Raw genomic sequence first — 19866 nt, forward strand, 5'->3', positions numbered from 1 at the left:
GCAGTAGAGTGGAACCTCACTTCAAGCCAGATTAAAATTCAATGGGACCAAGATAAAAACAGGATGAGACTTTCTGAATTGGAGGAATTTGTATTTTGAACTCTCCTAACTGGAAATTAGCATAATCATTACACAAAATAGATACACAGGAGGATGTCCTGAACATTCACATCTGAATTTTTATTTTTGACCAAATGGAAAAATAATTTTAGGGAGGGAATCCAACACACACACAAAAACCTTTTTGGTTTAATTCAAGCAGGGCGTCAACAGGGAATCCAAGATAATCCTATTGATCTCTCTGTCCTACATGCTCTTTCTAATGAAATGTAACAAGCAACTCAGCGGTGTTAAAATGTATCCATAGCTACAGCTATAAAAAAACTGTTTGTTTGTTTACAAAAACATACCTTTACCATCATATAGTTTCTAAAATCCAAATAAATGATTTATCAAAACAAGGAAGCAGTAATCACAAGTATTTCTCTGAATGTTAATGTCAATATACCTGTTAAAATCTTCAGAATATGAAGAAGCTTAAGTATAAAAACAGAGCAAAGATAATGACATACACACAACATTAATAGTATTTTTATAATATGAACTCTGCTGTTAGCACTAACACCAGGCAAGTATTTTTTTTCTGTGCAACCATGTTGGAGTATCCAATGAAAGAGATAATAAATAATTACAGCTTCCTAGTATTTTAAAGTCTTCATCATGGTGTAGATTAAATCTCTGTACAATTTAGGCATCAAGGTTCTCTTCCCTGTCAACTTCTAATAATATCACTTGACTTTTTGAACTAGGAACTCTTTCTGTATGTACAACAAACAACAATTCAAGTATATGTGCAAGGTAAAGCTCAGCTTGTGAACCCATATACAGTGGTGCCCCGCAAGACGAATGCCTCGCAAGACGGAAAACCCGCTAGACGAAAGGGTTTTCTGTTTTTGAGCTGCTTCGCAAGACGATTTTCCCTATGGGCTTGCTTTGCAAGACGAAAACGTCTTGCAAGTATTCTGATTTTTTTTCGCTCCCCCCCCCCTTTTTCTAAGCCGCTAAGCCGTTAATAGCCTTTTAGCCACTAATCCGCTAAGCCTTTAACAGCCGCTAAGCCTTTAAAGGTAAAGGTACCCCTGCCCGTACGGGCCAGTCTTGACAGACTCTGGGGTTGTGCGCCCATCTCACTCAAGAGGCCAGGGGCCAGCGCTGTCCGGAGACACTTCCGGGTCATGTGGCCAGCGTGACATCGCTGCTCTGGCGTGCCAGAGCCGCACACGGAAACACCGTTTACCTTCCCGCTAGTAAGCGGTCCCTATTTATCTACTTGCACCCGAGGGTGCTTTCGAACTGCTAGGTTGGCAGGCGCTGGGACCGAACAACGGGAGCGCACCCCGCCGCGGGGATTCGAAACGCCGACCTTTCGATCGGCAAGCCCTAGGCGCTGAGGCTTTTACCCACAGCGCCATCCGCGTCCCTTTAATAGCCGCTAAACCGCTAATAGCGCTAATCCGCTAAGTGGGTTGCTTTGCAAGACGAAAAAGCCGCTAGACGAAGAGACTCGTGGAACGGATTAATTTCGTCTTGCGAGGCACCACTGTAGACAGACCCCTTCTCCTGACAAACGGATTTTGTTTCTATTTATCAAACAAATCTGATGTTTGAACAAGAAGTGTGACATCTCTCAGAATGCTGGCTTGTTACACTCAACATTTACATAGCACTTCACATGAATTATTGTGCTGTAATTCTTATAAGCCTGTAAGATAAATCAGCATTATTTCCCCCATATGACAGATGTTGGAATGAGGCTGAGACAGTGGGTTGACTAGGGCAACCAAGTGAGACTCAAATCAGAGATTCCCAAATCAGAGATTCCCTCCATCACTTTAGCCACCAAGCTACACTAACTTTCAGCAATATGAAAATATCTACTACTGGAGATACAGCATCATACAGACAACTGATGTGTTCTATATATTTATGGGCTCAAGTTCCTGACTTTTAGAGATACAACAAAAATTCAAAGAGCTAATACTTTCAAGACCTATTATAGTTTTCTAACATGAGCAACAGCTTGCTAACAGGAGCGTTTATTAAAAATGGCACTCCGAATGGCAAACTGTTCAAGCTGTTTTCTGGGGAGTCCTGGGGTTCCTTGGAACCTTTGGGGTTCTTCAAAGAAACATTATTTTCAGTAAGAAAGCAGGATATGCCCTGCTCCCAATCTTCCCTAAACGGCTTCGGCCCAGTATACCTGAAGGAGCGTCTCCACCCCCATCGTTCTGCCCGGACACTGAGGTCCAGCGCCGAGGGCCTTCTGGCGGTTCCCTCATTACGAGAAGCCAAGCTACAGGGAACCAGGCAGAGGGCCTTTTCGGTGGTGGCGCCCGCCCTGTGGAATGCCCTCCCATTGGATGTCAAGGTGATGGACAACTACCTGACATTCAGAAGATATCTTAAGACGGCCCTATTCAGGGAAGCTTTTAATGTATGATATTTTAGTGTTTTTTGGTTTCTGTGGAAGCCGCCCAGAGTGGCTGGGGAAACCCAGCCAGATGGGCGGGGTACAAATAATAAATTATTATTATTATTATTATTATTATTATTATTATTATTATTATTATTATTCCCTTCTAGTGCACAGCTTCAGGAAAGCTGAGAGATTTTGAGGGCACACCCAATTCACATGAGCCAAACCGTGAGGCCCAAGAGGCTTGGCCAGTGCCCTACATTATCTGCATGAACTAAAACATGTCTCATAATCCTCTGCAATGTACAAGGGCTGTGTTGCAGAAAAGTCAATGTAGAAATAGTTCCCTGAAGGTGTAAAGTTTGAACTTTACTGCTTAAAGGATATATAACCTGCTTCAAAATAACTCTGAAATTCTGTAGACTATAAACTGCTACCCAAATTTGCACTCTGGCCCGTAGCATTCTTTTGGACAAAATTCACCACCTTCCTACCTTGGGGCTTAGAGAGTTACTATGGACCTATAAAGGAAGGTAGGAGTAATCTTTCCGCAGCTCACAGTACAACAAAGTACCACAACACTTTGTGACTTTCTGCTCTTACAGAGGAAGGCAGCTTCTTCTCTGGCACTTGCGACTTCACAAATGTCAACCTAAGTACGCGGAAAGCAACAACACATTAACTACAAGGCTCAATTTACTTACAGCATACATTAGTTAATTGGTTGTGTGATTTAAGTTACATCCATTAAGTTAAACTTACCAAAAAGATTCCAAATAATTGATCTAAGTTGCAGGTAAATAAAAAACATTGATCTTGGATGCTCGTGTATTTATCCTGAAGTATCTGAAATAAGTACAACATGTCCCTGTTAAATAGATCACTCCAATGCTGTAATATCCATCTTGTCTAAGCAGTGGATATCCTTAATCCTATAGGATTCCTTGAGAATCTATAGCCTAATTGGAGAATAGCCAAGCCGGCTGTGCTTTAATGAGCACAGTATTATGTCTGCAGCAGACAACTGTTAGATACAATTGCTTGTTACAAGACAAAATGAAGCTGGTGCCTTCTCTTCAAAGGAATATATGGCATTAGACCAAGACTGCCAGGTCTATGTATTTTTAAAGTCTGTAATCAAGCTGTTAGCCAGAGGAACAAACATTCAGCAATCTAGCCCGATCACCTATCTTAATTAGAAAGCTCAATCCAGATCACCATGGAATTCCTAGTTTTGTCATACTAATCTAGCATATGTAAAGGAATTTCATCAAACCAATAGATCAATTAAGCTCTGTACTATCAAAGCTGACAGACTGGGGTGGAGAAGGGAGCTGTGGATCTCAATTTCAGCCCTCCGAGATCTCAGACAATGGCTTCAACCTGTTCTGTCATCCAGAATGCTTCAATAGTGCAAGAATAAGATCTAGGGCTTCCATGCTCACAAAGCATGCAGTGAACTCCATACCCTCCCATATACTGCATTTCATTTCATTCATCATGTGGATTAGTCAATTAGAAAAGAAGCACTATGGCTAGAATGGAACAAAATTGAAGAAAACTCATTAATGCAACTATTGTGGACAGCTCAATTTACTATCATTAACTTTTTAATCTGCGATAAAATCCTTCTGGAATCTACATAAGCAGATAAACAATGCAGACTTTCTGCAAAATACTAACTTAAAAATGGTATATAACATCCAATTTATTATACTTCAAAACTAGCTAGATTTACCCTGCCCTGGCCCATTTCTATTCCCAAGGCTAAAACTCTCAAAATATTTGCATACAGCTGTTAAAATTTCCCACATTTCACCAAAAAAAGCCTGTACGGAAAAATCAAGTCTCTGGGGGAAATTGCTATCAGCCCCCATCAGCAGAAGCCCAGGACAAAGACATCTGTTTGCACAATGGATCTTCCACACACCCACCCTCAAAAAAATGGTTCGGGGGGGGGGAGAACCCCTCAGAATAATACAGGGATGGGAAAGAGAGGGGGAATCATTCTCTCTGGCAAGCTGCAATGTTTGTGGGCCATTAGCACCCATTCAATGGGAAAAGCCTCACTTTATCCAGCATCTGACACATAAACACAACATAACTCTTGATTTCAGTAAGAAACTATTTCCCAGGATCAACCACTAAGATCCTCTTTTATGTTTCCTGTCTTGGAGTAGGGGCAAAAGAGTGGTAGAAGCACAGATAGGCATGTAGGGAAAATGGCTGCATATTTTTAACCATAAAACACAAAAAGAGTAGGTCGGTCATTACCTTAAGATTTATAATTGGTAGCAGACAACAGCAATTCCAAAAGCATGGCTTCTTTCTTCTCACGCGACAGTCCAACCAGCATAGATAGAAACCTTTGTTGGTTCTGTAACTGCCGACTATCCGGATGAACCAATTAGCCATGTATCTTTAAGAATAACATTCACAGCCCAGTTGGTTCATCAAGGCAATTGTACACTATTCACAAATATCAGCCACCCATGACTGAAAAGTGATTGGCTGCCCTAATGAACCAACTGGATTCAATGTTGTCTTTAAAAAGCAACAAGTTCTTTAAGACCTACATTACAAAGGGTGCCACTGGATCTAAATGTGTTTTGACAACTGCAAAGTTTTATATAAAAAACGAAAAAGTTATTTAGAAGGGGTGTATATGAATGTTCAATGTTCATATTGGTGTTTGCAGTACTTTACAAGAAATTGAGACACCTATACATCAAGCATTAGAAAGTATGTCTCCTATTACATTAGGACAACATTTATGGTATCATACACTTTGTAATAAAACAACACATACAACACTCAAGTACAGATCCATGGAAGTGATTTTATTTCTATGATTTAATGAGCTAAGCCATAGTCTGAACCTGGGCAAATGAGTTGTAAGCCTTGGTTACAGCTCGTGTTTTGTTTGGAAAGAGCTAAAGAGGATCAAACAAATAGAGTGGTGTATTGGTTCTGAATGAAACTTTCATGTTCTTGAGCTTTATTTATATCTATAAACTGCCAACTCCTAAGAAAAGTATTGTGGTGGAGTTACCAAGGACAATAAAATCATAAAATACAGCACCAAATGACTAACAATGAACTGAATCAATTCTCTAAAAATGCTTGATGAAAGCAAAAATGTTTTTAACAGATGACAAAAGATCAGAATTGCTAGTGCTCATCTAATCTCAATAAGGAATAAGCGGTCCAAAATACTGCTGAAATACTTGACTCAAACAAAACCTAAACAAACATGTGGCTCCCATGGGATGGTCAAGAGGGCTTCTTTAGATGCCCACAGTGATCTGGTATAAGGGACAGGGCAGTCGCTGAGTGAGTCCTGAAAGACCTCCTGTGGCGTTCGTACGGAGCCCCGGTTGTCTCGCGGACTATTGACCCATACACCACTAATCTGCTGCCACCAACCAGGTCCTCCCCGGTAAATCACTTAGTCTCAGTCAGGTTAACAAAGAATGTAGTTTATTGCAAACACAAATAAACTTGAACTGCATTCAAAATGTTGTTACTCTTTACCTTCTTTATATAAATTCTAATTTTTCACCGATAAATTCACCCCCAAGTACTTCACTTTTTTTTAACAAAAACTAGGCCAGTCTTTTCTTGAAGGATATTTCTCTCCTCAATATCTAATCCCCCCCCCACCATTACTTTGGTTTTGCTCTTGTTTAACTTAAATCCTGCTACATGTCCGAACTCTTAAATCAGCTCCAGTGCTTTTACTGCACTGGAGTATGGATCTTGTAATGTTAGCACTAAATTGTCCCCAAAGGCTTTTAACTTATATTGTTTAGATCCTACTGTTATACTGTTATACCTTTAACTTCTTCCTCCTTCCTTAGCATACTTAGCAAAACCTCCAGTACCGTTATAAAAAGCAGAGGGGAAAGTGGGCACCCTTGCCTGGTTCCTTTTTCAAGTCTAATTTCTTCTGAAACCACATTATTAACTATAATTTTTGCCTTTTGTTCAAAATAGATCCCATTAATACCATTTTTAAAGTCTTGTCCAACCCCAATACTTTCTGAATTCTTTTTCATGAACTCCAGGACACATTATTGAAGGCCTTCTCTGTATCAATGAACATTAACATTAACAGGTTTTTTTAACTTCCAATCTTTCCAATACATCAATTATATTCCTAATATTATCTTTCATATGCCTTCCAGGCAGGAATCCTGCCTGGTCCTTTGGGATGTAATCTGTTAATATCTTCTTCAACCTGTTGGCCAAAATATTAGCAAAAATTTTGTAATCCACATTAAGTAATGAGATTGGTCTATAGTTTTTTACACTTGATCTATCTTGATCTTGCTTTGGTATCAGAGTTATGAAAGCTTCCTTCCAGGTTTCAGGCAGCACCAGTGTAATATGCTGATGGGGAGTTGTTCAAGCCAAAGGTTGCATTGCAGCATTCACCACCTTCATCAAGGACAGCTCTATGTAGAGTTCATTGTGTTAGTTCATTCTAAAGGTTAACAAGGCCTGCACCGCTGTGGCAAGCTATTCTTGTACAGGAACTGCTGTTGCTGGTGTACCAGCCCAAACTAGGAGAAAACACTCCTGGCCACTGTGGACAATCCCAAGCTACATACCTGCTCCTTCAGGGACAGTGCAACCCCATCAAGGACAGGCAACTGGCCTATTTCCTGAACTTGGGAAGAACCGCTCATCCACAGGGCTTCCATCTTGCCTGGATTCAGCTTCAGTTTAATGGCCCTCATCCAGCCCATCACTGACTCCAGACACTGATCCAGGAGCGCCCGGCCTCACCTGATTCGGATGTTAGAGAAATAGAGCTGAGTCATCGGGCATACTAGCGACACCTTGCTCCAAATCTCCTAATGACGGCTCCCAAGTAGATGTTAAAAAGCATCACAGAAGATAGCACTCTTATGTGCTCCCATAGTGAAAATGCCAGGTGAGCAACGCCGGTCACCCAATGCCACTCTCTGTAAACAGGCCTGTAGGCAGAAAGGCAACCACTGAAGTACTGTGTCCATGCCACGGAGCTGATCTAGGAAGATACCATGGCTGATGGCATCAAAAACTGCTGAGAGATTAAGAGCAACAAGGTCATACACCCCCTTGTCCCTCCCCTGATAAAAGGTAATCCAAGACTGGTTTGTTTCTGAAACTAGACCTGTAAGCAGCCTGAAATGGATCGAGATAGTGATCTGACTAGTCACAGGTGGGAGTTCTGATCCAGCAAATCACTCCACATGTTCCCATCTGTTCTGATACAGAGCATGCCCCATCACTAAGATAGACCTGAAGCAATTATGAAAAACTAGAGTATGTTGTAATTAGTAAAGTCCTCCCCATCATCCTTCAAAAGATTTTAGCCTCTCATTAACGCATTGATCACAAAGTGTTCAAGCTGCTGCATCACACACTTTTACCATTCTGAAGAGATGCATTGGTATGAAATACTTTATTTCAATAGTGTCTGCACTCTAGCCTGGGGTATTCCACTTCTGTGCATTGGTACGTCCACCCTAATTCTGGATTGTGCTAGCTAATTTTGAGAGATGTGCTTTTCATGGTGAAATAGAAGTTCACAAATAAAAGACAGATCTGGAAACATGACACAAAGCAGAAAGGCTTGAGATAAATCCCAATGAATGCAAGTGATTATCCCCAGAAGGGGTCCTTTTTCCATGCTGAAAAGCAATGAAATAAATAATGATGGCTTCTTGTCTACAATTTAGAGGTAGCTGCTCCTACCCCCTCCCAAGCACTGAAGAAATCAACTTTTTAAAATCTTTATCATACCAAAACAAACAAAATGAATTTCAACAGGGACAAACGTAAGGTTCTACACTTAGGAAGATCCACCTGCACAAATGTAAGATGGAGGACACCTGGATTGCCAGTAGTACATGTGAAAAGGACCTAGGGGTCTTAGTAGACCACAAGTTAATCACTTCCCTGGCCCAGCCAGTTGTCCCCTCCCTGCTAGCTTTTAATCAGCCATGAGGGGCAAGGCTCCACAGCACAAGAAGTCACACTGACTGATTCAAGCACCTTGTCCTGCATCCTTGAGCCTGACCAACTGAAACTCATCCAACACAACAGGAGTAGACTGTGCTCTGGATGCCTCTAGTGATTCATCTGCTGTAACAGCGTAGTCAAGATCCCTGTGGCTGCAATTTTATCCACAAAATGCTTTGCAAAGAAATCACAGCAAGCTGCCGTTCATCCTGCCACCTCCTTTGGGCCAGACTGGAACAGGCTCTGCACTACCCGGAAAAGCTGTGCTGGGTGGCACAATGAGGATGCAAGGGGGGGGGACAGCAAAGTAAGCCACCTTTTCAGCCTTCACTGCCACTAGGTAGGCTTGATAACGAGCCCTCACCAGGATTTCCCTCTGCTTATGTTTGAGTCATCTCCTTGCCCTAAGTTCTGGGGTGTATCAGGGAACCAAATGGGCTTTACAAAGCGGGAGAGGGCGCTCAGGGGCTATCCTGTCAACAGCCTAAGTCATTCAATTGTTCCAGTTGTTGGCCAGGGCTTCAACAGGAGCACCAGTCATATCAGCCTGGAAATCCTCCAGAGCTGTCTGGAAGCCCACCTTGGAGGTTTTTAAGCAGAGATTGGATGGCCACCTGTCAGGAATGCTTTAGTTGAGATTTCTGCATTGCAGGGGGTTGGACTAGATGACCCTCTGTGTCCCTTCCAACTCTACAATTCTGTGATTCTATCATTTGTTTGTACGTAGCTGCTTCTTATGACTAGTTCTTGTCAACTCCTTTCATTCACAGAAACACCACAGGGTATTTCTACCAATTTGATCCAGGTTTCAAGCCTCCTCCTTTCCCCATTTCTATGCTACTATAAAGAGCATGTTCAGAAAGTATTGTCTGAGTATTTATTGCTTTGCTTGGAACATTTCCATTTATATATTCACAAGATGGACACAAGAGTGCCATGTTAACCACAGTATATTTGATTTCTTTGGTTTTGCCCCAATAAATTCATTTTGATGTTCTAACATTATGCTTTTTATTCTGAATCCAAACAGTCCGATATCACACTATAATAAGGCAATGTATCATATATATCTCTCCGTTTGTGCTTTACCGACTCACTGCATGGCACACAGCACCAGCAGAATGAACACTGGTATATCACAATCACGTCACAAAAAATGGGTAGTGTCCCAAGTTAATGTCATTGGGAGTTTTAATGAACATGGTGTCAGCCATAGATACAGCAGATAAGACATCTACATTCTGAGAGAACAATCCATTAAAAAATGGTTTTTCTGCCAGTCATCCAAACTGTTGTGTAGATTCCTGTTCATATTCTTTTAAAAGAAGACAGATGTCACAGAATGAGAAAGTGTATATGAAGGTTGCTTCAACATAATGAGCAGGAGTAAGAAAGATGATTAGTCATCAGGCATCAGTCTGCTTGGGTCTGACTCGGAGCAGTTGCAGGAAAGTATGACATGCCATGGTTTTGTTTTCAAAATCTAGTAACTATTTTTACATTTCCTGTGCTTTTATAAAAACCAAGAAAATCTAAGCATGAAGAGTAACAAAGCAGAAAACAAATATACTTTCAGAGCCTTCAACAACAACAACAACAACAACAACAACAACAACAACAATAAGCAGCAGCAGCAGTAGTGGGCAAATGATTGTACAAAGAAAGTGTGGTGTAGTGGTTAAGAGCGGTAGTCATGTAATCTGGGGAACCGGGTTCGCGTCTCCGCTCCTCCACATGCAGCTGCTGGGTGACCTTGGGCCAGTCACACTTCTCTGAAGTCTCTCAGCCCCACTCACCTCACAGAGTGTTTGTTGTGGGGGAGGAAGGGAAAGGAGAATGTTAGCCGCTTTGAGACTCCTTAAAGGGAGTGAAAGGCGGGATATCAAATCCAAATCCAAAAATCCAAAAGTTGACTCATTATGTACACTGAGCATCTCAATGACCAGTTTGCATTCAGAATCGAAAGAATCATATGTACTGAGTGGAAGGTCCTATCCGCACCATCTATAGCTCAAATCTCAAAAAAGTACAACAAATTGTACCTTTGCATGAAGGAACAGCCAGCTGCTTTTGGTTCATTGTTGTTTTTCTTTGTCTACTATACATCAATGGCATACTATACAAATGACATTTTGAGCAAGTAGGACCAAACCAAGATGTTTGCAAAGGCACGAGTGAGCTAAAAAAAACCAGAGGCAATCACCTCCTGCTTTATGCTGCCCCCTAAAAGTAACCATTCATTCTTTTCATCATCTTAGAGGCTGCACATTTCTTCTCCCTACCTTTGGTGGGATGCTAAGAATGGTCCCAATCTTTGGCAGCTCATTATTCTATTTGGGAACTGTGTTTATTAGCTCAAGCTAGAGCCACTTAGCTTTTCTCCTAGATAGCATGCCCCAGCACAAGACAGAACCTGACTTGTAGGTCTGACTTGCTTTTATAGGGTAGGAAAGCCTATTCACTCTTCTGCTTGCACTTCAGTACAAAAGTCATTTTTAATACTTCAATATCTCTAAATAAGAGTTAAAATGGCCCTCTTTGGCAAAATATGTGTGGCTCAATGCCCAGTGCATCAAGCTTTAAGCCATGATTTAGCTTGACTGCAGTGCATAAAACCTTACCCCAAAACTAATAAATAAATGAAGTTGGATAAATTTCCTGCCCCTACAGAAAGATATGGTCCTTGGAGCAAAGCAGGAACATGGGACATTAGGAAAAGGATCGCTTTGCTGCTCAGACCAGAAAACTAGTCTGTCCTGGAAGCTTCAACGGGGTCAGGGATGGTCACAGGGATTGCCTACTGCAGTTGAAGAGGCTCTTAGATGGCATGGCTCATTGTCCTGTAAAGGTAAAGGGACCCCTGGCGGTTAGGTCCAGTCGCGGACAACTCTGGGGATGTGACGCTCATCTCTCTTTACTGACCGAGGGAGCCGGCGTACAGCTTCCAGGTCATGTGGCCAGCATGACTAAGCCGCTTCTGGCGAACCAGAGCAGTGCACGGAAACGCTGTTTACCTTCCCACTGGAGAAGTGCCTATTTATCTACTTGCACTTTGATGTGCTTTCGAAGTGCAAGGTGGGCAGGAGCTGGGAGCTCACCCCGTCGCAGGGATCTGAACCACCAACCTTCTGATTGGCAAGCCCTAGGCTCTGTGGGTTAACCCACAGTGCCACCCGCATCCCTGTAGTTACCTATTTAAGCCAGAACTTGATCGTGGAGCACAACCAGATCTTTACCAGATGCTCATTAAACCACAATTTCAGGATAAGATGTGGGCTTTTCAGGAAATTACAACAACAACAATTTACTATTTATACCCTGCCCATATAGCTGGGTTTCCCCAGCCACTCTGGGTGGCTTCCAGCAAAATATTAAAAATACAATAAAACATCAGACATTAAAAACTTCCCTAAGCAAGGTTGCCTTCAGATGTCTTCTAAAAGTCAGATTAGTTGTTTATTTCCTTGACATCTGATGGGAGGGCATTCCACAGGACGGGCACCACTACCGAGAAGGCTCTCTGCCTGGTTCTCTGTAACCTCACTTCTCACAGGGAGGGAACGGCCAAAAGGCCCTTGGAGCTGGACCTCAGTGTCTGGGCTGAATGATGGGGGTGGAGATACGCCTTCATTTACTTGGATAATATATTTAAATCAGCACAGGAAAGCTAAATTGTTGTTTATTTTAAAAAATTTTTTATTAAAAAATGAAGTTTAACATGCTGTTCTTGCTAGCTTGCAAACAACTTTTTAAAAATAGTTGCCTTTGGGCATTTCCAACTTACAACAGTATTTTAAGGTGCAGTCATCATTTACTTATTTGTCTTCCTCTAAAGTATCAGTCAATGGCCACCGTTCTAGACCCAGGACTTTTCTCAATTGTCCATACATACTGAAAGCTGTATGCATACCTTGATTAGGCAGAATTTCATTCCAGCTGATCACATGTCCAGGACTGTGAAGAGTAACATATGGAGCTCAATTTGGTAGTCAATTAATGAGCATAGTTAGAAATTGAGCTATTAGTGCAACATATGCAAACCACGATGAGGACTGCCATGCTGGTTTTCTTCGCTTCATTATACAGCCTAATGACATGCATTGATGTCCTACAGCGTTCAGTCTGTGTGCCACTATAGTTGAAAGTCCACAAAATGGAAAGTGGAAGCTGCAGTCTCATGTTTCTGAGATGTGTAGCAAGGACAGCCATTAGAAAACACAAGCAGGCAAGATAATTGTGAGGGGAAATGGAACAAAATCAAGGGAAAATAAAACTGATTACTGAAAATGATTATTGACTTTACGAAAATGCCTGTTCTTACATTATTTGGCCACCCAAATTCTGGCTGTGGCAACATGAACAGTGGGCGCGTCAGGTTCTCAGGTTTGATTCCTGCTCCAATCCGCATTGGTAGAAGTTAAGATTGGAAGATCTCATATGCATCTCCCTAACTCTGAAACAACTGCTAGAGCAACAGGGATATCTGTAAGCCTGGTGTATGTGCCCAATCTCATCTTCAGGGCCAAAGGATCATCTGAACTGTCTACAATATGAAATAATTCACATAACCCTTGCACTTATTTGAATAGATTGCGGCACATGTCATCAAAATATTTGTTAATTACTGTATCTAAAGAGACTGAAGGACTATAAGTATCAACACACCAACCAGAACGTCTACCCTTCACACAGCACTGCATTACCCAAACCAAAGAAATATAATGAAGTGTTACAGTAGCCAAACTTTTTATTAACCATTTACTGTATCTATATTCTGCATTTCTGCCAGGGCCATCCAGGAACTTTACAGTTGCAAGTACAGAGTACCTCGGGTTAAGAACTTACAGTGATGCCCCGCAAAACAAATGCCTCGCAAGATGGAAAACCCGCTGGACGAAAGGGTTTTCCGTTTTTGAGCTGCTTCGCAAGACGAATTTCCCTATGGGCTTGCTTTGCAAGACGAAAACTTTCCGCTTCCCCCCCCTTTTTCTAAAGAGCCTTTTAGCCGCTAATCCGATAAGCCTTTAATAGCTGCTAAACCGCTAATAGCGCTAATCCGCTAATAGGGTTGCTTCGCAAGACGAAAAAACCGCTAGACGAAGAGACTGGCGGAACGGATTATTTTCATCTTGCGAGGCACCACTGTAATTCGTTCTGGAGGTCTGTTCTTAACCTGAAACTGTTCTTAACCTGAAGCACCACTTTAACTAATGGGGCCTCCCACTGCTGCTGCTGCTGCGCCGCCACACGATTTCTGTTCTCATCCTGAAGCAAAGTTCTTAACCCGAGGTTAATATTTCTGGGTTAGCAGAGTCTGTAACCTGAAGCATATGTAACCCGAGGTACCACTGTAATGCAAGTAATCTGCAAACAGGATGCAGCGGGTAAGCGAGGGGAAAGTAAAGTAAATGAACTAATGAACATTTCAGAATGCCCAGGTAGAGTGATCACCACAGGAATGTTCTGGGAGAGAAAGAGCTAATGTGAGACTTTTCTCTTTGATTCAGCCAGTGGAATGGCTGCAGATGGTGGCAACTCTGTGAGCAGAGCAGAGGTCTCTTAGTCCAGAGTTTCCCAAACTCAGATCTCCAGCTGTTTTTGGATTACAACTCCCATTATCCCTAGCTAGCAGGAAGAGTGGTCAGGAATGATGGGAATTGTAGTCCCAAAACATCTAGAGAATCTAGGGAAACTGTGATCTAGTCAAATCCATCTAATCCACCCTCTTGCATTTCTGTCCTGATGAAACTGTTTTGTTTTATGGATCTTTTGTGCTGCTATTGGATTTTAGTGTGTTTTAATTGTTGATCACCCAGGGGACTCTAGTTATACGACAACTGGCTAAATATATAAATCCACAAGTGGATCTTCAAGTCCAGGAGCTGCTCCTGCTCCTTACTTCTCTTGCACTACAATTTGATGAAATCAGTCAATTTTGTCACACAGCACACCAGAGGCCTCCATGGACATTGTGCAAAGCCTTAAAAGTGCAACACAGATGCTCACTATTAAAGCCTTGCAGCACAACCCAGAGAAGCCTCCACTACATTACTTTTTATATGATTTTACTGACGCCACCCCTCATTAGAAGCCTCTGCTCATGAAGAACAAAGCCCACCATAGCTTATACCCATAGATTTGGAACCCTCCCCCCCCCCAATATATATATATATATATATATGCAAGCAGTCATGTTGTTCCACTAGAGCACAGGTAGGCAAACTAAGGCCCAGGGGCCAGATCCGGCCCAATCACCTTCTAAATCTGGCCCGCGGACAGTCTGGGAATCAGCGTGTTTTTACACGAGTAGAATGTATCCTTTTATTTAAAATGCATCTCTGGGTTATTTGTGGGGCCTATCTGGTGTTTTTACATGAGTAAAATGTGTACTTTTATTTAAAATGCATCTCTGGGTTATTTGTGGGGCATAGGAATTTGTTCATTCCCCCCCCCCATATAGTCTGGCCCCCCACAAGGTCTGACGGACAGTGGACCGACCCCTGCTGAAAAAGGGTGGGGCAAATTAAAAAAAAAGCACAAAACTTTGATTAGAACTCAAGATGTGCTTAAATATCCCCCTACCTCAATTACATTCTCAATTCATTCATCACAATAGAAATTTTAAAGTAATTTTTCAGGTGGAGCAAGTAAATTTAAACAAATTTCATCTAAGCCTTTTCAATATGATGCAGATTATTGCTTTTCTTCCTTTATCTTTCTGGCCTTATCCCCCCTACCACAATTCAATGGCTGAAACCAAGGGGGGGGGAGCAACCATCATCCCACTACAAGGATGTCACTATGAACAACATTCTGTCATAATGCATTGTCCCCATTGTGTTCTGTCGCAGGAATGCAATGCTGCAAAGCAGGGAGCCAATGCCTTAGCAAGGTTCTTTGGGAGAAGTTTGGCAAACCCTGTTTCGTATTTGAAACAAGTATGATACAATGCATTTAAATTCACCTGCACCCCATATTAATATAACCTTGGCCTTTTAACCCCAAGCCTCCTTCAGCTTCATTTTTTTTAAAAAAAGAACCAGCTGAAAATCACAAAATACTGAGCTACCTTTCAAGTTTCACAGAACACTCTCTCAGGTTGGATGTAAAAGAAGAAGTGGGAGGGGAGAAAGGAAAATTATGTTGTTGGTAAAAGGTTGGAAACCCTGTCTGCAATATATAGTAGGTCCTAGTGAGTCTGGAACCTTCTCCCCTTCCCAAACGTAGCTTGTGCCTTGGGCTGCACCAAAGCACGCTGGGGCAAAATATGTAGTTGTTCAGATCTCTGTGAATATCCCTTGTGAGAGAGCAGAGGGGGGGAAAGGCTGAAGTCTTTATACCAATATGGCTGAAGACAACCCCAGGGAGTTCTAGGAAGCTAACACTCTTCTCTATGGGAATCCTTCACATTCTGGGTGAAGAATTCACTAGACATCTAGATTTAGTCCTCCCAGTCAAGTGAAGCCAGAAAGATGCAAATTTCAGGAACCAGAAAAGCCTTGGAGAAGCTTGTCCTTCCGTCTCCCTTAAATGGGGGATCAGTGGGTGAGTTTGCTGAGGACACACATCTCCCCGAAAATGGGTGCCTGCTGTGACAACAATCTGCCAATACTTGCTGTGGCAGAAGAATCAGAGTGCTTGAAGGGATGGGGCAACCTGCTTCTATCATGAGCAGGAAGCATAACACATTAAGTATGAAGCATCACCAGCAATAACTCATGATGGGCAACTGCCAAGTAAGAAACCCTGTTGGCTGCTACCTCCCTTCTTAAGATTTATATTTGATCTGCATCTTAATCACCTTGTATGTTCCTCCACCAAAGAAAGCCAACCACATACAGTGCTATATGTTTACTGTGAAGCTTTAAAAATAATTGGGTACACTAACACATGGCTTCGAAAACCTGGCTTTCATAGCCTTTCTCCAAAGTATAATTCAAAGTTCAGTTCAAAATGTCAATGAAATCATTGAGCTGTGGCGCTTGCCTATTGAATTATACTATTTGTTTTATCAAATTGTTTTTTACTGATATTGAAATATTATGAATAGCTCCAACATTTTTAAAATTATGTCAGATGGGCAACTGCATGATGAAGAATACAAGATATAAACCCTGAATACCAATTTATACATTGTGCAGCAAATAGTAGCTTTTACTTCAGAAGTGAGTTAATGACATTCTTTAAAAAAAGGAATAATAAATTGAAACATTACGCTCTCTCATCATAAGCATTGTTCACCTAAAATGTACTCCATGTTAATAGACTGGGAAACTAGAGAATGCCTTGGACTAACACCTTCCTTTGCTTTAATCACAAATAATTGCTTCTCTTTGTACTAATGAGCAGCACAAAATGAATGCAATTTAGACAATTCATTCAGCGTAATAGCTCTGAGAGTTAATATTACTGCAGAGAGACACATTCTCAATTTCCTGCAGTACAACAGAGGCACTAGATTTTTCACTTGAGGGAGCTTTTCTGCCACTACGCAAATAGAAATAGAAAGCCCATTATCTAGTGATAAAAAAACGAACAACAAAACAGGTTAAATTAAGTTTTTATGTAGCTGTATCCTCATAACCACCATCAGCTCTCAGGGTTATGACTGTAAACAAAGCCGCTCACTTACTGAAATCAATGAGAAATCTTCCAAATCCTTGCCTTTGGTACTGGGGCATGATCATTATGCAGGAGACATTGTACTTCTGCTGGCAGAGCTTTTCCTGGGGGAAGGAGAAACAGATCAAGTATGTCAAAACACTACTGAAGTGGGCAATTCCATGCACCTGCCTCTGCCTTTGTAAAATAGCCCAGTAAGGTAAACAGGCAGCAGGTCAATATGAAAATAGAGTAAGCCCCTAGAAAGTAATGTCACTGGTGAAGTAGAACAGCAAATCAAATGTATCTTCCAAAAAGATTTATTTTACGAGATGACACCTCAGAAATTAACAACAGAAAAATCCAAAAGGAACTGCATGAGTGAATTTCAAATCCAGGGAGTGGAAAGAAGGCATTTTTTCTCATGCTGCCCTGACTTTTGTGTCAGGAATGTACAAAAGGCAGATGATACCTACATGTTTGCTGAAGACAGCAGTTTGGATCATAAGTAATGGCCACATTAAAATAACTTACTGCTTTTTGCCAGCATTTCATCTGTCTCTCAGCAAATACTTCTAACTGACAGAACTGTTTATCTAAAGTATTATTTGAAGCACATGCAGCTTTCATACAGTCAGGGGCATCCACCTTTGAATACCAAGTAAATTTCCATCAGAATATGGCACAGACCAGAAAGAAATATAAATTGATGTCTACAAAAACAGCAGGAGGAAAGATTAAACCGGCTGCTGAAAACAAAGGCAAACCCAGTAAGATGCTAGTGTAGTGGGATCTTCAGGGCAGTTACGTCTATCAGGCAGGGTGCCTGGAAGGGTGCAGGAACGTAAGAAGCAGGAGTCACACTGGCAAAGACACCCCAGAACTCTCCTTGAAATCCAGACCACATGTATGGGGAGACTAACAGGGATAACTCAAAATCTCAGTGCCTCTGCGCCACTATCCACTATGCATCAACAGCTGCTACAAGCCAAGACGGCTGCTTCTTTACAGGGAAATCCTCAAAATAAACTCCAGTGTAACTTAACTAAACCTCCTAGACTGTCTCACTTATTCAAGCTGTCTTTATATGCACCTTCTGTCTTGTCTCCTCCTTTGCCATTCCTACACTAGGCAGGGCTGTGGCACTGGGACCACTTGAAACTGGCCCAAGGCGCAGTGACAGATCCCATTCCACAGTTTGAGAAACATTTAGAATAAACAACCAGATACAAGACAGACTGGAATTAAAACTTGGCGTGGGGAGAGCACTTGCAGACAAAACTACAAACTATTATTAAAACATGAACTTAGAGCAAATTATATATACATGACAATGTAGACACCAAGTATACAGGGGGTGGAATCTCAAGAGAAAATCTACAGATTAAAGACCTTAAATTTTCACTAAACAATAAAAGAAAATTGTCATAAAAGGCATGATGAGATGCTATACTCCCTGAGTAACAAAATAAGTAATAACTACAACAAAACTGGAAGTGCCAAACAAAACAGGAGATCTGTCACACCTGATGGAAACATTCTAAAGTGAAAAAATATAGTAAAATGATAAATAAAGCCCAAGAGAGAATACTTGAGATCTTAAAATGATACTGGCATTGTATTTGTTTGTAATCAGAAAACAGTGTTTGCTTTCGGTTGATATTATGCATTCCAAATCAGCAGTGTTACTGCTTTGGCACAAAAGCAAGATATTCTCATGATGTTAAGATCAAACTTTTACCTTGGAGAAGTACCCAACTAAGTGGCATCCTTTTTCATCATTCTTTGTGAGAACATAGAAAAGGAATGGCTCAACATCATAATATAAGGTTTTGTGGTCCAGAAAGAGCTTTGCTAACAAGCAAAGATTTTGGCAATAAATTTTGCTCACATTCCCATCAACCTATGGAGGAGAAAATTTCCCATATTAATATTTAAGTATGGAAGTGGATCACTGCACATAATATTTAAAGTGAACAAAACCAGATTTTTCTCAGAATCATATTAAATATTAGACCATCAATACATTTTTTTACAAGTAACTTGTAAAACTTGTAAAATATAATTTTGATTTATGGCATTTCAAAAGTTTATTTCCCTCTAATTAAAGATACAAATTTGTGAACATATCATTAAAGATATGCTAAGCTGCTGGTTTTTGAAGGCGTTGTACCAGATGGAGGATAAAGCAACTAACATTATTCTAAGTTTCTGAAGTGTTAAGTCTGCAAAGAGGAAGTTACTTTGGCATTATATACACACAGAAGTTGTTAGATACAAAAGCAAATACTATTTTCAATGAAAAAAAATGTTTCCAAGATCAGTTGAAAATAGTGTCACTTTCAGATTTATTCTTCACAAATTACATTTCTTTGATCCTAAATACATGGACAGAAAAATCAAAGGATGTAAAATAGCTGCTGCTCTTTACTTTGTGGAGGGAAGGTCGATACTTCCTTGTGTTCTTTCATAAGCATGCTTCTACATTTAACGAGTATCCTTCTTCCTCAATTTATCTTACTTGCTTTCCATCATTTACTTTGTATCTTACCATACAGTCTGATCCGTACAGCAATAGATTACACAATACAGAATTTCTTTTTACACAGACTACTGGTCTGAAGTTCCTACCACAATTCTTCTAAACTATAGAATTTCTGTTGGGGATGAAAACAGATTTCCAGTATCAGTGGTCTTCCAGTGTTCTAAAATAGTGGGACAGGTTTACTTGGGAAAACAGGAATCTTTCAGGAGAAGATGGAAAATCACACTAAAAT

General features: G+C 41.1%; 1 protein-coding gene across 8 annotated transcripts in view; it reads right to left on the reverse strand.

Annotated features, from left to right (window-relative positions):
- Positions 1-19866, reverse strand: part of KAT6B (lysine acetyltransferase 6B) — an 89440-nt gene that overhangs the window by 14493 nt on the left and 55081 nt on the right. For all 8 annotated transcript variants that reach the window (XM_082223541.1, XM_082223539.1, XM_082223534.1 and 5 more), the window contains 2 exons: positions 18831-18992; positions 17121-17214 (listed from right to left, as the gene is read on the reverse strand). In XM_082223541.1, coding sequence (XP_082079667.1) covers positions 17121-17214; positions 18831-18992 — 256 coding nt within the window. The remainder of the gene's footprint in view (positions 1-17120; positions 17215-18830; positions 18993-19866) is intronic.

This window comes from Podarcis vaucheri (assembly GCF_965113315.1).
Source record: "Podarcis vaucheri genome assembly, chromosome: 5".
Taxonomy (NCBI): Eukaryota; Metazoa; Chordata; class Lepidosauria; order Squamata; family Lacertidae; genus Podarcis; species Podarcis vaucheri.